The 19,196-nt window shown below is 39.6% G+C and overlaps 1 protein-coding gene across 1 annotated transcript; it reads right to left on the bottom strand.

Annotated features, from left to right (window-relative positions):
- Nucleotides 1-665: 665 nt before the first annotated feature.
- phf2 (PHD finger protein 2) lies at nt 666-18,939 on the bottom strand (the record flags this gene model as incomplete). The annotated part of the gene is made up of 7 exons (XM_044015650.1): nt 18,424-18,939; nt 6,199-6,284; nt 3,085-3,199; nt 2,529-2,689; nt 1,371-1,512; nt 1,087-1,273; nt 666-855 (listed from the first exon to the last, which is right to left on the bottom strand). Coding segments are annotated over exons 1-7 (1,105 nt in total), but the record flags the coding sequence as incomplete, so codon positions are not given.
- Between the last annotated feature and the right edge of the window lie 257 nt (nt 18,940-19,196).

Here is a 19,196-nt window from a genome sequence, read left to right as displayed (position 1 = left end):
GTGCATTGCTGTGCTGAAGTACTTTGAGTTGCCGGGTATTTATTTGTTGAATAGTTAAACAATATTTAATTCCCTGCTCAACTGATCTTTAAGAAAATCACAATCATACATAAAAATCATACATAATAAAAATAAATAAAGTAAAGGCTGATTTCCCTTGAGCTTATTCCATTTAAAGTAAAAATTATTCAGCATCAATTTGTTGTTATCATTTAGTCAGTGTCAGAAACCAGTGATGGAAAAAGTCTGTTTAATTCTTTTTCCCAAGCTAAAATTCAAAGACATTAAAATAACCAAACCAACACACACTTACTTATTCAATTTAGTAAGGTGTCCCCACCAGAAACTAGAAACTAAAAACTAGACAAACACCTTTCACTGTCCCTCAAATACTCCAACAGTAGCACTGACCATGCGTGGGTCATATGTGAAAAATCTTAATTTAGAGAAATGAATGCTGTTGCTAATACTGTGCACCTGTTAGATTTTATGCACTTTGAAATGCACCTGTGTTAAATATGACAAACTTTTATTCACTTTGAGGTGGACAGAGGACAGAATGAGCAAAATATTGTTATTGTACATTATACTTTCATACATTTGCGCTGGTTTTAAACTGGGTTTGAAAATGTGGTCCGGCTGAGTTTGTGAGTGAATCGCCCTGCCTTGTGTCATTTGACTGTAGTTCTGACCTGATGGGATGAACAGAGTCTGGCCTTGCTTCAGAGTGCATTTGTAACACTTGTCCACCTGGTCAGCGAAGAACATCTCGCTGTGATTGGACGATGACCTCCAGCGCTCATACAGAGAGAGGTTGGCAGACGTGGGCTTGATGAGGAAGAAGATCTTCTCTCCCTGCAAACACAAGTGCAATCAGATTTTCTGGCATCATCATCATCGTCGTCGTAATCATGTGAGAGATACTGTATAATAATGTCTTCCACATTTCCCCTCGATGGCCAGAGAATCATTTCAGAATTGAAGGAAATCAGTGAAGCATAAACAATGTTCTCATCATATTAGAGGCAGATGACACTGACTCATGCACACTTTTTATGACAAGGTCATTTCTGGAGAGATACAGACCTTCAGGATGTGGTACCAGACTGAAGCACCCCCACATTCGATGTGGAAGTCCGTGTAGCTGTCTTTGACACAGATGAGACAGTATTTGGTGACTTTTGGCTTCCCGAGCAGCGCATCGTCGGGCCAGTAATTTTCTACCCAAGACAACTGCCGCACAATCTGAGGACTCTCCACGATGCTGTTCATCCTGTCCCCCGGGGAAAAAACAGAAAAACTGCTCAGCACCACAGGTTGTTCAGACATTTTTGTTAAGTCAAAGCTCGTTTTTATAACACAGCGTCTACCTTGTGTCTGAGAACTCCAGGTTGATGACGTTCAACACCTTCTTTCTGTTTGTGCTGTAGTAATAGTCCACAAATTCTTTCAGCTTCATCGTGCTGTCAGTCTGTTTGGTGACGTCCACGACGTCCACGCCGACGTCGGGACCTGTGAGGACAACAGGAGACGCAATGAAACAAGCTGAAGAAACAATAACCACCCACAATCCAAACATTTGCTTTAGCCTGCAGTGTTTATCTACTTAGGTTTGTTGCAGTGGACTGTTGATATCTAACAATGATCTCATCAGAGAGCACCAGCAGACGGGGATATAAGAGGACTGAAGCGCCCCCTAGTGGTGTGAAAAGAGCGAAAAAGAAAAAAATCGCTTTTTTTTACTTTTTACTAAATTATTTGTGACTTTTCATAGTTCTCTCATGCACTAGTCCATTTTAATTATTATTATTATAAGCATTAGAATCAGTACACAATAATATGGTATAAATAGCTGCAAATAGAGTATAGTGTACAGACGTATTCAGATCCTTCACTTAAGGAATACCACGCTATAATAAATCATCAATTAATACAAGTGCATGAGAGTGAAAAGTATCTTCATTAAATGTATTATAAAATATGAAAATATTAAAAGTGTAAAAACAACAAAAAAAAGTTTATTTGTCTGTGAAGGGTCGGAACTCAACTCAAGCAACTCCTGATGATAGTGAAGTGAATACTGGAGTGTATACATTTTTTTATTTATTTATTTAAAAAATATATGATGTATATAACGGTGAGGGGATGAATTTTTACAACCAATTTCAAGATTGGAAAGAAAAGCAAAACTGTTTTTTTTTTTTTTTTGCATTTGGTATTATACTATATGGCTTGGATTTGGTTACACCACCATTTAAAAATGATAATTGTGACAATGAAAATAAAATTAGTATTTGTGTGGAACTATTACTGTTAAAAAAAAAAATGTCTGAATGGACCATAAACCCCCGGGAAACTTTATCAAAGATAACAATAACAAACACCACTGCAGTAGACGGTGCAGGAGAAGTCCAGCAGGGTTTGTAGTCATAGCGGAAAAAAGGAAGATAATAAGACAAAAATGCAGTAGTGGTAGTAGTAGTCGTAACAGTATGGGATGCAGTGAGAGCAGCAGTGCTGTTCCTTACCAACATAGTTCTCCACATCACTGATGTAAAAGGTGGGAGCAGGCATGGACAAACCCAGGCCATCTTTCTTCTGAACCAGGACTGGGTCGTTGAAGCCGTTGTCCTCCAGGTAATGCATGTTGAGTTGACCGCCGCTCAGTTTCACCACCACGTCATCAGCACTGAAAACAACAACACACACACACACACACACACACACAGTGAAACACAGATGTCAGGAAAGAGTCTGGACGTTCTAATCTTGTCGTAAACTGAGGAAGTGAAATGACATCTGATCACGACACTGGCACCATGTAAAAGTATCTGAGCGCGGTGACTTTAAAAGTGGAAAGACAGTGCCCCCTACTGGGAACAGTAGTAAAGTGATTTGAATTTTTTTAAATTACAAGAGGCATAATCAGTTAAGGAATCAGCAATTTTTTATTATAATTGGATTTATTTAATGCCCAGTTAGAGTGAGATTAGCCTGATTATTTTAATTAAATAGAAATCACAGTATCACAGTAGCACACATTATTCCCCATATGTATAAAAAAGTGCATAAAAAGGTTTTTACCTTGGGAATGTGCGACTGCGAAGCTCCTTGATGAAAACCTGACTGCCATTTTGAACAGCCTTGATATCTGTGCTCTGCCCTGTGTCATGTTTGCTCCAATTCTTTTTCTTTTTCACTGACGAGCAGAAAAAAAAAGGTACAGAATATTAACATACAGTACATACATCAACAAACAGATGCATCACACAGCAAGGAAATATACCTCATAATCATTGTGAGAGGTGAAACCTTACATTACATTACAGCAGGACTAAAAACAGTGTCACAATTATTACATTAACGTCTAATTCCATTTCCATTTCCATGCTACAAACGGATCCGGTCCAGCCTACATCCAGGACATGATCAAAACCTACACCCCAGCCCGCCCACTCAGCTCTGCATCGGCAAACCGGCTCGCTGCCCCCTCACTGAGAGGATCGCAGAGGCACTCGCAGAACTCGAGACTGTTCACTGTCCTCGCTCCCAAATGGTGGAACGATCTCCCCATCGACATCCGGATAGCGGAAAGCCTCCATATCTTCCGCCGCCGACTAAAAACACATCTCTTCCGACTCTACCTCAACTAAGACGACAAAAAAAACAAAAAAAAAACTTGTACATCGCACTTATGACTAGCACTTCATAGTTTGATCTACTTGAAGCTCTTACTTACTTCTAGCTCTTATTTGTACCCAAATGTTTAAATGCACTTATTGTAAGTCGCTTTGGATAAAAGCGTTTGCTAAATGACATGTAATGTAATGTAAAATTCCAACTATTTGTATGAATCACAGATTAAGCAAAAATGTCATATTTTTAAATCACTATTAGCACCAAGTGTCCAACTGCTGCATGAATGACTGGCACTCTTTAGATGTCACCTGGCTGTGCTTCTTCTGCAACAGTTTAATAACACAAGTTACATCTGTTACACTTCAAGATTATCTTGATCACCTTTTCTCTCAGACTGACATGAGCATCACGACTCCTAACCCTAATAAATTGAAGGAAGCTGTTGTCAATTTGGCAACAAACAACAGTAATAGCACAAATCTATAAAACATGTACTGACTCACTGTTCCACCCAGTGCACCACGTCCAGTTGAATGCCAAAAATAACGACATTTTCTTTTTCATAGGGTGTTAATTATAAGGATTAGGGATGTTAATGATGCTCCGTTATTTTGATGAACTGCCAACAGTTATGCTGCACTTACACAGAGGGAGAGGATTTAACTAACCCACAACTTCTGCTTCTTTTCATCTCTGTGTAATTCCTTTAGACCACTCACTCACTCACTTACTCACTCATTCATCTTCCACTGCTTTACCCTCAGGGCCACATAGAGACAAACAACCATCCACTCTCACTCTCACACCTACGGTCAATTTAGAGTGTCCAATTTGCCTATTCCTCAAATCTGCATGTTTTCTGGACTGTGAGAGGAAATCAGAGAGCCTGGAGAAAACCCACACACACACATGCAAAGGCAAGGGTGCTAACCACTACTTAATGTGTTTTTAATATTTGTGATTAAGTTTTAAATTGCTGTAAAATATGGACACAATAGACAGCACTTATAAAAGGAATAAAACAAATCCATGGTGTTTAAATGATGTGTTATATTCACAAGTAAGTGTACATTGTTAATTTGTTACTTGTAATCTGTAAATTGTTATTCATGTTGATGGTTGATGGATGATAATTATGCACTATATTGTGAAGCCAAACCTTTCAAATATGACATGGAGCCCAGCTGTAATGACCACATGCATGTTAGATTTAAGTTCAGAAATAAAGTGAAGAAAACAATACTATACATGTGGGGAATTATTGATCCTAGTCTCATTTGTTTTAAGGTTTGGGCCCAGTTTGGACCTCAGAGGATTTTTAGACCTCACATACTGTGCAGTTATGATTTACACCAGCAGGGAGCACACACACACACACACACACACACACACACACACACACACACACACATGAATCAAAGCACTGATGTCATTAGCAGAAGAAGAAATCAAAATGCCTCGAGCAAATGTGAGGCAAGATGAGACAGCTCTGCCTCTGAGCTGCACCTTGGGCAGAAGAGCACAGACATAGAAATATAAAGAAACCTCCCTCCTCTGGTTATAAACTCAGTTGACTGATGGAAAGCAAATGAGTCAGTTAATATCTGTGTATGACAGGAACATCTGTGTCATCACACAGTCTCACAGCCTGACTATTATTGCATTTACTGGTGAATTTTGCAGCAGAATATTAACCCTTAGTGCTCACACGGCACAGATCTGTGGCACAGATGCACCCATGGTAAATTGCTGTAGGAATAATACAGACCTCCTTATATAGACATCCTCGAGGTGTGTGTTTATAGGTCACATATTGTGACCGTAAAGAAAATCAGTTTTTATTTCTTCTTCTTATGTGTTGTTGAGTCAAAGTTGAACTGTGACATATTTCCAAATTTCACAAATTCAATCCGTGCATACTTTTTGCTCAGGTGTGTTTACAGCGTTGATTCATTTTTATTTTTTTTTCATCAGATTGCCTAAGTTGAGCTGAAAAAAAAGGATATAAGACAGTCTATGTTGCACATTCTTACAAACTCTGTATATTTAAACATAGTAATGGAAAAAGGCAGCCAAAGTGATCTGTGTTCTAAGGGTTAATCACCTCACCCTTTCACTTCTAAATGTGTTGGAGAACCTACAGTATGTAGCCTACAGTTAGCATCAAAACAACTGTGGGCTCAGATGCCATGGTCTCAAATGGCATCTGATAATATAAAATATATTATAAATGAAAAACAACAATGCATACAATCAGGTGATTGTATAGTATAAATATTTTATACTCAGTTTCTGCCAAATTAAAATCATTTGAACCAAAATCTGTGCCGCTACTGTACAATGTTTAAACTAAGAAAAATAAGTGAGTTTCTAGAATCTATTGTCAACAGTTAACTGACTGTTGTTTATCAAGCCAATAACCAACAATAACGTGTGAAAATAATTTGCAAACGCTAATCAGTATTATTCATTTTTGAGTTATTGTATAATTAACACAATAACAAAACAAGGGGAAAGTAAATCAATTACTTTGTCATTTGCATTTCAGATGCTACTTACATGTGGATTTGCCATGGGTCTTCTCACAGTTTGGACAGTGATATATGTCGATATCTGGTGCGTCATCTTCATCCACTTCAACGCAGCTGAAACAACAAACAACAACCATTTAATTAGGGAGACCTTAGAGATCTGTTTTCCAGAGAGCGTAGCGTCTTCTCTATTTTATCTCCCTTTGTATCTGTACAGCTTAGCTGTTTCAAAATCCGTCTTTGTTCATTTATGTCATTTTCATTTCACAGCAGTGTTGCCAATCAGATTTTCTTGATCTGTTAATCCTTTAAGTAAATGCAAGAAAACAGTAAAGAACAAAAAAACACCAAATCTTATCACTCAATAAACTTAATTAACAGACTATGAATGAGTCTACTGACCAGAAAAACATATAATATGAAATATTTGATTAGAATTTTGAGGTTTTAATCCAAAAAAAAATTAGAAAAAAAAAAAGAAAATCCATTGGTTGTTTAAAGTGACATGAACAGGAAATATCTTTGACCAATTTGTATTAGAGGAAAACATGAAGTGTGGAAACAAACACTGCAATAATCCCTTACAGTGACTCCTGGTTCATAGTGAATGACAGTGAAAGGACAGACTATTTAATAAAGTGCAGGTCAGAGCAGGAGAAGAGGTAGGACAATGAAGGACAGGACAAATCAGACAGAAGAGACAGTAGGCTATAAATACCATTCTACACACTGTACATGTACTGTACACTTTCTGCACGTCAGCACTGGGGTTTTCAATATGGCTGTTGGGGAGAAGGAAAAGGAGCTGCAGCAATTACTCGATTATTAATTGATTCTTTTTGAATAAATTTTTTTTGAATTCGTTTTGATAATCAATACATTTTTATTTTTGAATAATTTAAACAAGTTCTCTGAGTATTTTCTGGTTTATTTGCTCCATATAACAAAAAAATCATGAAAATAGAGATCATCATTTTCATCAATCAATATTTTCAGACATTTTAAGGACCAAAGACTAATTGATTAATTAAAAAAAAAAAATCTATTTTAACAATTGATTATTATTTTTTGGTATTACTTGGTTGAGACATTAAAAGGGAAAGGGAAAGCATCTGATTAAGTGAGAAAATAATCAAAAGATAAATCAATAATAACATCCTAGTAACGTTTAAAGGTTTCAGCAGAGATTCAAAATAAAGAGACAAGCACCAGATGACGATGATGATGAGAAAATAAAGCATTTGTCCTTTTTGACATGACGAGAGTAAACACCCATGTCTTCGCAAACATGCACATTCCACCCCTTCAGAGCTGCTGCTCCCACATTTAATGGGCTAGGAGTTTCCCAGAATGTTTTTATTTTTTTATTTATTTTTGGCCGTCTGAAAGCTCAGCAGCTTCACAACACAGCCTGCTGCTCCCGTCACTGAACCAGTGGATTAGAGGTGGATGAGTGGACACAGTGGAAATGACATCTGTAGCATACATAGAGGTTTTTTCCCCTAAACTTCAGAGTAAAAATGTGCAAATAAACACAGACATGTTATGACCATGAGGGCCTCGCTAATGTAGTCCGCATGGCAGCGCGGCCACTTCAGTATGATTCATATAAATATGTCACTGTGGCACAGCTCCCCAACTTTAACGCACATCGTGATATCACATTTAACTTTTCTCTGCTTCGGTGGATTTCACGACTGATTTATGAAAAGAGGATTTATTTTTAAACCTGGGCGAAGTCGAAACCACATATCTGAACGCTGTCATCACTTTAGGAGCTGCAGTGCAGTAGTGTACTTGAATGCTACTGAAACTGACTTTGACCTTTTACCTTCCCATGGGGGGTACAAGAGAAATGACCTGCACTGGACAGCATTGCCAGTGGTTGTTCTGCTCTGTGGTGGTTTGTTTTCCACCCCTGCGTCAACCTCTGTGCATGAATTGTGATGTCACAGATGTGCCGAATAGAAAACAACACCAAGTCCTTAGCCCTTACTGACAATGTTACAGTGGTTACTATTTAGCATCTTTTACTTTGGTCTCTCTCAATCCTTTTAAACTGTCTTTCTGAGTTGTTCTGAGAAAATACAGTGGTGTAAAATAGCCCGAACAAAGTCAGCTACAGACTTTTCACAGGAGGCAGATTTACTCCCAATAAGATAATATGCTCTCTCATCCTCCTCCTCTTCCTCACACATACTTCAGACACTGGTATAGTGATGGAACAAATTACTATTATCTTGTTATATGTCTGATTTTGTCTGAAAATCATATTGTTATTGGTGCAACTTACAATTTCTGCAGCATCTTCATCACCATCACTTTCAAAATATATTAAAATCATTTCTTTGTATCTGTCAACGAATAAAACACATTTGATATAAGATTCATAACAGATTTTTGGGCGTTACATTCCTGCAGCACTGCAGAATTTCATCATAATCTGTTCTGACAGACATTTTGTCTTTCATCAAATTTACTGAAATGTCTTCCGATTTGGATATTACACATGTTCTTATTGCGATTTCGATTATTTTGCGATTAATTGTGACATCATATCACAGTACATTATGACATTATAATGTCGACCACTTTAAAACCAACAACAATAACAAACTCATAACAAGCACATTAAAAGCGATGGATAACGGGAGTAAAATCACTGAAAAGTCATGTTAAAGGAACAGAACAGAATACTTAATCTCCTCAGACAGGCTGTTCCACAGTCTGGGAGCCTTGATTGCAATTTCCCTGTCACATGATTTGTTTCAGCCTAGATCTGAGAAAAAAACCTTGAGAAAAAAGGTGTGTGTGCCTGGTGTTAAAAGTTCCATTAAATAACCTGGAGCAAAGCTGTGCAGAGCTTTAAAAGTCAGCAATAAAATCTTAAAACCAATCCCAAAAGCCACGATGGGTGTGATTTGGTCATATTTTCTGGGTCTGGTCAATATTCTGGCAACAGAAAAAAAAAAACGTTTTATGGAGGATGTAAAATGAATATGTACCTGATGAGTAACGCATTTATTCAAAGCACATAACCAGATCAGTTAGTGGCTCAAGAGGAAATCAGAAGAGATTCTCACTCATATTTATACCAGCGAAGGTCGCTGGTATCAACCAGAAAATCTCTGAAACATCTGAGCTGCTAGAAAAGATACATCTTGATGACTCTAAACGCTGCCGTACAGTAACACTGCCAGGCCTGTATGTGGAACTGTAGTTATTATATCGGCTTTCTATCCACATGGTGCCAATGTTTTGGGAGCACTGAAACGCTCTTGTTTGAAAACAGGTCCCAGAGTGAGAAAATGCCAAAACGCCACCCTTGCCTTTTTCGTGAAGACAAGGAAACGCTGATGTCACAGTCCCACCTCTTTCTTACTCTGGTGTTTGCCGTTGCAGTGTTAATCATCGCTGGTATCTCTTGTGTTTAGAGTTTATTTGGTCTATACCCTTTATGATAACCTTTGTTTCCTGTCCTTCGTCCCCATGGCTTGGTTCATTCTTTCTCTGTTTCTGTGATTGCAAACATCCGTGGTAAACAAACCAGCAACACATCAGCATGGCACACATGGTAAAAACCCGTTGGACAGTACATGATAACATCTAACTCCAATTGTCATTTAAGATTCAAGAGAACAAAAAGCTCCCTAACCTGTTCCAGCTGTTAATGCTAATATCTGTTTACTGTCTTACAGTAGCAATAGACACCTGAGAGAATGTGCAGAGCTTGTGCCATAATAAACATTCTTGCCAAAGGCACACATTGTGATGTAATTTCATCTTTGCATGATGGTTTTTTTCGAACAGAGGTGCAAATTATGGCACAAGACCACCACCTGAGGACGTCATCAACATCACTCTGGAGGACAAGAAAGAAGTACACTCACAGTAGAGTTCAAAAATCACAACTGAACTGAAATTTCATTAAACGACAACCTTTTGATTAGCCATGTTGCTATGCCATGTTGCATTTTTAGAATCTGACGCACTACGTCCAGGGATAATTCAAGGTTAATAATACAAGTGTTACCTGATCCTATATTTTCCAGAACGGTTCTTTGTGATTAGCACCCCGGATAACAGAAAATGAGTACCTCAACCTTGAAATCTGGGCTATCAAAACTAACACAGACAACTAAAAGAAAACAATTGTTAGGCTTCAGGTGTCTGATGTAGTGAGCAATTTTACAGTCATTTGTTTTGTGTAAACGATAAATCATAAAAGCCAAATTATTGATCTGTTGAATCTCAAATGTAAAGACAACATGGGTTAAATTGAAAGACAATTTCAAGTCATTAGTTCAAGTTCAGGGCAGCCCATGCCCAAGTGAAAAAGCTTGTAAACGGAGGGTTGCCAAATCCCTAGAAGACAAGGGCTGGGTTACCCCTGGGTAAGGTGCCCAATCCAATGCCAGTCGTAAGCCTGGTTATTTGGGAGGATATGGAAATGTACTGTTTTACATACTGACATGACACATGACATGTGCAGTCCCCATGTTACTCCTGGTCAGGTCCATATCGAACATGCTAGAACCATGTGATCATCAGGTTTTCAGTCTGACTCCACGCAGTGAAACCTCTATTTCCACAGATAATCCCTTCTGCCAAGTCAGAGCCACTTATTATAAGCATAAATAGTGAATTCTGCAAGGGTAATCTTTCAAGGACAGCCACTGTGCCTTCTGTTATACATAATATGGTAAATGGCCTGTATATCATGAACACATCACATCTATCCCATATGAAGCACTTTTCTATACATCATATATCATTCACACACTGCCGACACAGCTACTGGGGCAAACTGGTGTTCAGTGACTTGCCCAAGGACACTGGCATATGGACGGGAGGAAACTGGGATGGAACTGCAGACTTTCTGATTAGTGGACGACGCATTGTACGTGCTGAGCCTCAACAGCTTCAGGCTCTCCCTTATGCCTGGAACTGCATTTCAGTCTAGTAGTCTAATTACATTTATAAACCCTCACCATCTTTATGAATCACCCAATAATGCATGGATGGTACTGTAGGTCAATCTGAAAAAAAACAAATGCTGCTGCTGTTTTGTATGCAGCTACTCAGGGAACCAGTCAAGGTTAAATGGTGCCATTGCCAGACCAGAAACAGACGACTGCAGCACTATTGGGGACTAATTGGGTGAGTGCAGCTAACCACAAAAAGATAAAATATTGTGTAGGTTAACCTTTCACTCAATGATTGACTCAATGACTCTTCCTATGTCCATCCTCTGTTTTTGACCTCTGTTCTACCTGAGCTGCAGTGAGGTCCACATTCCTTCCTCCAGAGAACCATCTAACAGCTTTTATTGCAACGCTGCATCATGAAGTGTCTGGCTTGTTTTATATTTGGTAGCTAAAGGAAGTAAACTGTCGGCACAAACTGGCAATTCCAATCACCAGCGTCGCTCCTTTGTGAATCCTTGCAGTGACGCTTCCACAGTGATGAGGGTAAGGTAAACAGAAGTCAACTGGTTCAAGAAGAAAAGAATGTTGAAGATGCACCAGCCACGTTCACGTTTAAAGACTCACGTTTGCTTTTATAACACCAGCTGTAAAAATGAAATTGATAAAAAAAACTATACAACATGCAACAACCATCTGCAGCTGCAGAGAACGCACACTGCCAGCTCACCGTTAACATGCAGCCACAACACTGTGAGTCAGCCTGCAGCAATAAATGCAATGTTTAAAGCAAAGCCTTCCTCGTCCCTGAGGGCTGCCACTATTAAGTGGTCTGTCACGGGGTTTTATTTGCACAGAACTCAGATCAAACTGCTCAGTCAAAAATGTAGGTTTACTGCAATCACTGGAACCACACACTGGAAAACCTAAACCCAAGCTATGAATGGATGTTGTATTTTTTGTACATGTACATGCCTAACCCCAACTATTACCCTAACACTGAAGTCTTAATTTTTAGGGGTTTACAGAACATTAGAACCAGCCAAAATGTCCTCACTTTCCCAAAACATACTCACTCACTATTGTTTATAGGTTTTTACAAAAACAAACCCAAAAAAAACCTATATGCAAACATTGTAGCAACATTTTGTTTTACACTTATGCCAAGTTGTTGCATTTGTGAGAGGTGCTTGTATTTACACTTGTATTTACAGAAGGACAAGTTGATAATGTGTTTAGACAAAAAAACATTAAGACAAATTCAAACATGTCAATTTGACAGAGACAGTTTCTCTAAAAACACATCTTCACCTGCATGAGTGAACCAGTTTAATATTAGTCACTCTATAAATCAGTTTAAATCCCATGTTAAGCTTCGGTTTTTGTCCGTACCAACTCTCCATGAACAAATCGGCCAGTATTTGATGCAAAGCTGCTTTTTCAGAGGTTCAATGAGAGCGATGAGAACTGACTCTACAGTCAACTGGGCTCCATGCATGAAATGTAACAAAAAGCTGCAGAGATGGACAATAACCCTGTGGGTTTGTCCCCTTCACAAGAAAAAAACAAGCTTTGGAAATCCAGCGACACCACAGGCCTCATGTGCACACTGGTACAGTAAAAAAAAAACAAGACACTGTGGGTTGTTTTTTTCAGACCAGTTGGCGTTAGAACTATTTCCTAATCAACAACAGCTGGGCATAAAAAAATGCATGCAGCATCTTAAAGAAACTCCTCGGGAACACTGTTCGGATTTCATACATGGATAAAGAAAACTGTAGAAAAGAAAGTGGTTTGTTTTTTTTCCAGTTGTGATGGAGTTGGACCTACACTGTAGGTTCCCCCCTGCTGTGAGTCCTGCAGCTATAAGGTAAACACCAATAAACCATAACGTTAACACTGGTTTGTGTGAAAATTGTATCTTCCTGACAGTTTTTCAGTCCATTTTCCATCAATACATATTGTTTTAGGTTTCTCTCCAGTTTATTTCTGCATATTTAATAACAGCTTCGTGTCCTTGAATCCTGAGCTCCATCTACTTGGCAGTTTAGTACAAAGCTGGTCCTGTGCATTTAATGTCATTCTCAGTTGCTTTGCCCCGACCTGTATACTGTACTTGTTGTGTAATACATACACATATATATATATATATATATATGCATGTACAGTCACAATACAGAAACAAATAGATGATTTTAATGTTATGGTTGATCAGTACATCGTTATTCTGGAAGCACACACACTGACCTTCTAATATGCAAATATCAGATTTTTGTGAACCTTATCTTGCGATTAAACAACATTTTCTCACTATTACTGACTACCTGTGCTGATACTATTATTACAACTTGTAACAAACGGTGTAATCACATTTCCGCACCAGACCTATTCTTGCAGTTTTATAGCTTTACAGGGTCATTACCAATGATGACTTCCTCGTTCCATATAAAAGGTGTGTGCAACATATCAGATAACAGCAAAAAAATAAACTCCTAGCCATTACTGCCTCCGAGGTAAACACACTGTATTACATATTAATCACAAATGGATTATTTAGACAGTTAAGGACAGACAGACTGAGGTGCACAAGACTACACATGAAATGAAGCCTGAGGATACTGTTTAACATGCCACGACTCACCAGGTAATATCAGGTATCTTAATAATGACCCATAAGATATAACACAGACCACAAACCTGCAGCTCAGAAACACATGTACCACACATCCACATCCACTAAGAACACCAAACTGTGTATTGCATGAGATAGGATTATTGATACACATTGGCAGCAAATACTGATATTTTAATTTACAAAAGGTGATCGTCCTTCCTCGTGCAATATGATAATCGATACACCAGGGCAAATATTGATATTATAATGAACAAATTAAAGCGTTCTAAAGTAAAGTAAATGTCTCCTCGCAGTGGTGCTGCTCAAATGAATGAGGGAAACTTGGGCAGAAGTTACCTGGCTGAAGAAGCCAGCGAGATAATGGTGGAGAAAGCTACTTTAAGAGATGCCCCATCCACGTTCAATAGACTTTATGCACCTTGCTCCCTATACAGGCTGGACAATATGTTTTATACTCGTAATTGTCAAAATAAATTATATTTTTCAGTAGATAATTACCAACTGAGTTTTGCTCCTGTGGCATAGTTGAAGAAACTAGTGAAATGTGCTTTCAAACTTATTCATAGGCACAAAACATCACTTGCATGTTTAAAAGAGAACTAGATTGTTGTCATTTTAAACTTCACACAGTTATGTTTGAATTAAATTATCTAAGGATGTGCGTTATAGACCAAAGAAATTATTACATTGTGGTGATGATATGAACATGGATCACCATGCACTGTACACACCTTACACCTATCACTGAAAATGCATCAATTACATTGATACTGAAGTCGCACAGATGTATCATTTGGCCCTGTTGTCGGTAGGAATTCAAGTTAAGAGATTTAATTTGCTTAAAACAACTGTATCCATCTCTTGACTGGAGTCCAGGGCAGGAACATGAATGACTGAACTGAGTTATTAAGTGGGGAGTAAATCGACATTGTCACACATTATGTTTGCAATAAACTGAATATACAGTAGCTAATAAACCAAGGTAAGGTTTAAATCCCATGGTTCCCAAACTGTGGTACGAGCTTCCTCTGGCGGGTACTTGGAGGAATTCAGAAATACTGTTCTGTCAGGGTATGTGATTGGAGTGTGTTGAAAATTAAACAAATAAGTAAAATAATAATAACTAGAGTCACCTTATGTCTTGCTCCGTCTTAATTTGATTTCACTATACCTGTGTGTGAAATATATGTGAGGAAGAGGAGGATGATGAGAGGGCAAATTATCTTATTGGGAATAAATCTGCCTCCTGTGAAAAGTCTGTAGCTGACTTTGCTTGACCTATTTACACCACTGTATTTTAACGTTGTCCTTGGTATAAAACGTTTGAGAGGCACTGATGTAAATAGACTCTCCACAGTGTATTGCTGATGTGATGAGCAGCACTCATCTGATGACGTGGGGAACGAAATGTGTCACTTTCACAATATCGCAAAAACAAAAGTGTCTCAGTGCCGCTCTGGATCTGTGACGGTATCAAATGCTTTTGTGTAGTTTTGTTTTCGCTACATTGGAGCAAACTGAAGAGAATTAAGAACAACAGAGACCATCATCCCATATATTTGTCATCCTTCATGCTGCCTCTACAGATCTAGTACAGCAAAACTGGCAGATGCTGGTGTCAGTGGTGACCAAGAAAAGAGCGTGGATGTAGGAGAGAGAGAGGGAAATTGGAATTGTGGATGATCCAGCGGCTTTTAAATCTGATGTGTGGAGGCATTTCAGTTTCTCTGTATCAAGAAATAATGAAGGAGAAAGGATGACAGACAACCAAATGTAGACACTGCCACATTGCAGTGACCTGCACGTAGGGTGATACAACTCCACCTTCTCATATTAAACTTCAAAGCTTAAGAGATCACAACAAGAGACCTATAGCCATTTTCCTTAGGTCTGTAAACACACTGGAGCCAAAGTATATGTAAATTTGTTTAAAAGCAAAGAAACAGCAAGCTGGCTAACAACAACGGCTAAGTTCTGCAAACATTTCTCTCATTTGTCTCGGTCGTAATAAGAGGGGGAGGAGGAGGAAATGTCATAGAGGTAGCCATGCTGTTACCACAGCTAGACCAAACTGGCCTTGGGACTTTTCCTGCAGCATCACCTGGCGCTTTTCCACTATACAGTTCTAGCACGACTCAGCACGGCACGGCTCAATTCTACATGGTTTATTTTGCTGTTCCATTAGTGATAGTACCTGGTAATTGGTACTTTTTAGTACCTGCACTGGTGAGGTTCCAAGTGAGCTGAGCTGATACTAAAATGTGACGTCAACAGTCTGCCAACCACTGATTGGTCAGAGTGTCATCACTGGAAGACTCAAAGGTGTGACTTTCAACGCAGGAATCAAACCGCACAGTACTGTCGAGAGTAGATAAGTTAAAAAGACTTGAAAAAAAACATGCGTTAATCTCCAACATTTAGCAAGGAAATTTCTAAAATCTCAATATTTAACAGAGGATTTAGTGACAGCACTGCTGAAAGTTGTTCCACCATGTTTAGTTCAGTGACTGTGTCAGCATAGTCATGCAGGAAGTACTGAACTAATCTTTTTAATAAACTGATTCTAACAATTGAGTACACCTGAAACAACTGCTTTTCTCGTCACAAGTTTATGTGCTTGAGTCGCGTATACAACGTCACGGCACAACTTTTTGTGCAGCTGTGCTATGACGACTCCGCCCACGTTGCGGAGGTTCTATAGTCATAGAAAAAGAAGTGACTGATACCCAAACCATAGAGTCAAGCCGCGCAGAGCCAAGTAGGGCTATAACTGTAAAGTGGAAAAGCACCAATGGTTTTCAGATGCACTTTCTGCAACTTTTCAATAGTGCAGTGACTCAAAAACAAGCCAAACTAAAATCCCTATAGTGTACCCCAGCTTTACACATCAGAGTCATCTGATATTAATAAAGCTACTCAGAGCTTTATTAATATCACAACATTGCAATAAATATGGTACAGTAGCAGGCACAACATTGTATATTTCCTGCCCCCTCTTTTTAAGGATTATGCATCTATAGAGAACAACTGAGAACAAAATGATTGGGGCACACTTATTGACTCTAAGATCACGTCGAAATGTAGTGGAAAAGATTGTTATTGGGTTTTTTGTTTGTTTTGAAATAGAATCGCAAACAGAAAAAATAAACAATATTGTCTCATTTTTTCATGTTTGGTTCCCCTGTGCTTTTGTGCTTTACAGAGCACAGCAATGAGTAGTTGTAATCTATGAGTGACAAATGAGAGACACAGTTTTTAAAAGCCCCCACAGTCACTTCTTCCTGACACCAGGACTGTACCATGGATTTCACAATATATAGAATAAATACGGTACCACAGTGTTATCACACTATGACAATTCGGTATAGTTACATCCCTAACAATGAACATAATATGGGTATGAAGTACACAAGGCTTCACTGAATTAAACAAATCAATCAATCAATCAATAAATAAACACAAAGATTTTCAATAATACTAATGCCTGTTTGACGTCTCACACTTATAACACGGTTGAGGTCACTGGGTCATTTTCCACGATTCAATTGTCCACTACCATACAGTGAGAAAGCTACACACAGGCAGAGAGGGAGAGAGAGTGAGGGAGGGAGGAAGAGAGAGAAAGAAGGAGGGAGAGAGAGAGAGAGAGAGAGAGAGAGAGCGAGCCAGTGGAGCATTAAAGGGTTAACGTTCAGGCGCGTAAATACTGTCCAAGGCTCTGAAAGGCTTGTTCACCCAACGAAACACGATTAACAAACGGTCCTATCCCCTAAAAGACACCCGGAGAGCAGCCGAACAGTCTGCAACGTGCCAACAGAAAAGACAAGTGTAGAAGCACATTGGTGTAACGACACGTAAAGCAGCGGGAGGGAAATATAACACGATCAAAACTGGGATTTGGCGGAGATCGCTGCCGCTCTTGTCCGCGGCGGAGAAAGTGATGAGCCTCTGCGTTATGATATGCGACCCATCTCCGTTTTCAACCACAGTCAAACATAACTAGCAATCACCCACAGCCCAGAGTCACGATACGGCAGCTCATTGAATGTCACTTTTCCCCCCGTTGAAGCAAATCCTGCCCGGGCTATTGTCAGCCATAGCTGCCGCCTGGCAGGAAGACTGAGCGGGGCAGAGCGGGGCTGAGCTGCCCGGACTCGAGTGGTGATTTTCAGCCGCGCTCCAACAGCAGAGCCGCTTAAAAGCCCGGGGAGCGGCTACAATATGGCAACATTGGCGGATAATAAAAGCGTAATGTGGGCCTGAGAGCAATAAGAGAAGCTGGGGACAGAGAAACGGACGGCGGCGAGTGAAGCCGAGGCTTCCCCCGCTGTCGTCCGCTCATTACGGCCGGGGCAGTACGGGGCTAAACGGGGACGTTAAACGCGACAACGTGAACGCCATAGACGGAGCCCACAATGTAATCACTCCATGTAGCACTGTATTGTTTTATAAGTGGATTCTGTATTATGTTATTAGCGAAAAAATGCCACAACCCTGCTCGGCTTTATTTAACTCCGCCTTCTTCTTCTTCAGCAAGCGGCCTCTCTCTTCAGATGTAGACGGGGCGACGCGGAGCCACAAAGCTGTCAAACGCAGCGACTCCTCGCCATTTTTTTGTCTTGTTTTCCTGCGAAATGCAGACCGTCTCACAAACACACAACACACTCGGCGGCAAAACGGCATCGCCTCTTACCTGCCGTGGAACCAGTCCTTGCAAGCATCGCACTCGATCATAAACTGGGTCACGTCGTAAGGTAATCTGCAGATGCAATACACTGGTACAGTCGCCATGTTCAATTCACAACTACGTCGGGATAGACTTGGGGGGCTGCAGGAGGAACAACGTCCTGCAAACAATATGATCCAGTATGATCTTCCCCAGGAAAAAAAAGCCAGGGGCAGTCCCGCCGGACACATGAACCTACACGCACATCTCCATCACGCCACGGTCGCGTTTGCGTTCACGGGGAGCTGTGGAAGCAAAGATCGAGCCTTTTCGCGGCGAGCTTTCCTGAAATGCATTATTATTATTATTGATGTGAGACGTATGCATGTATGTGAATGCCCCCTGGTGACTGAGCGCGCGCCGCCGCCACCGCGGTCATGTCGTAACACAAGGCGTCCGTGTGGAAAACACAAACACAAAACTTATTACATAAATAAATTAATAAACGGATGAATGCGAAAGTTACGTCAGGGAGCAGGTTAATCGGCGCAGCTCAAATCACATGAATGAACGTCCGCAGATCAATCAACGCCGCAGCTTTTACGACCTTTTTAAATATTTTTTTTCCCCTCACAGCACATTTGAATGTAACACACGGAATAAAAAAAACATTTAAATATAAACAGCCATGACGTCATTGTTAATTTAAATCCCAATTAAAAACACGTTTGTGCTCAATGTACAATGAATTCTCAGTGTAAAATAATGAAATTAACTTTGCAAGTTGTATAAATATTTGT

This window comes from Solea senegalensis, unplaced genomic scaffold (assembly GCF_019176455.1).
Source record: "Solea senegalensis isolate Sse05_10M unplaced genomic scaffold, IFAPA_SoseM_1 scf7180000013730, whole genome shotgun sequence".
NCBI lineage: Eukaryota > Metazoa > Chordata > Actinopteri > Pleuronectiformes > Soleidae > Solea > Solea senegalensis.
Note: the sequence above shows the minus strand (reverse complement) of the source record. Positions and strands in the feature narration are given on the sequence as shown.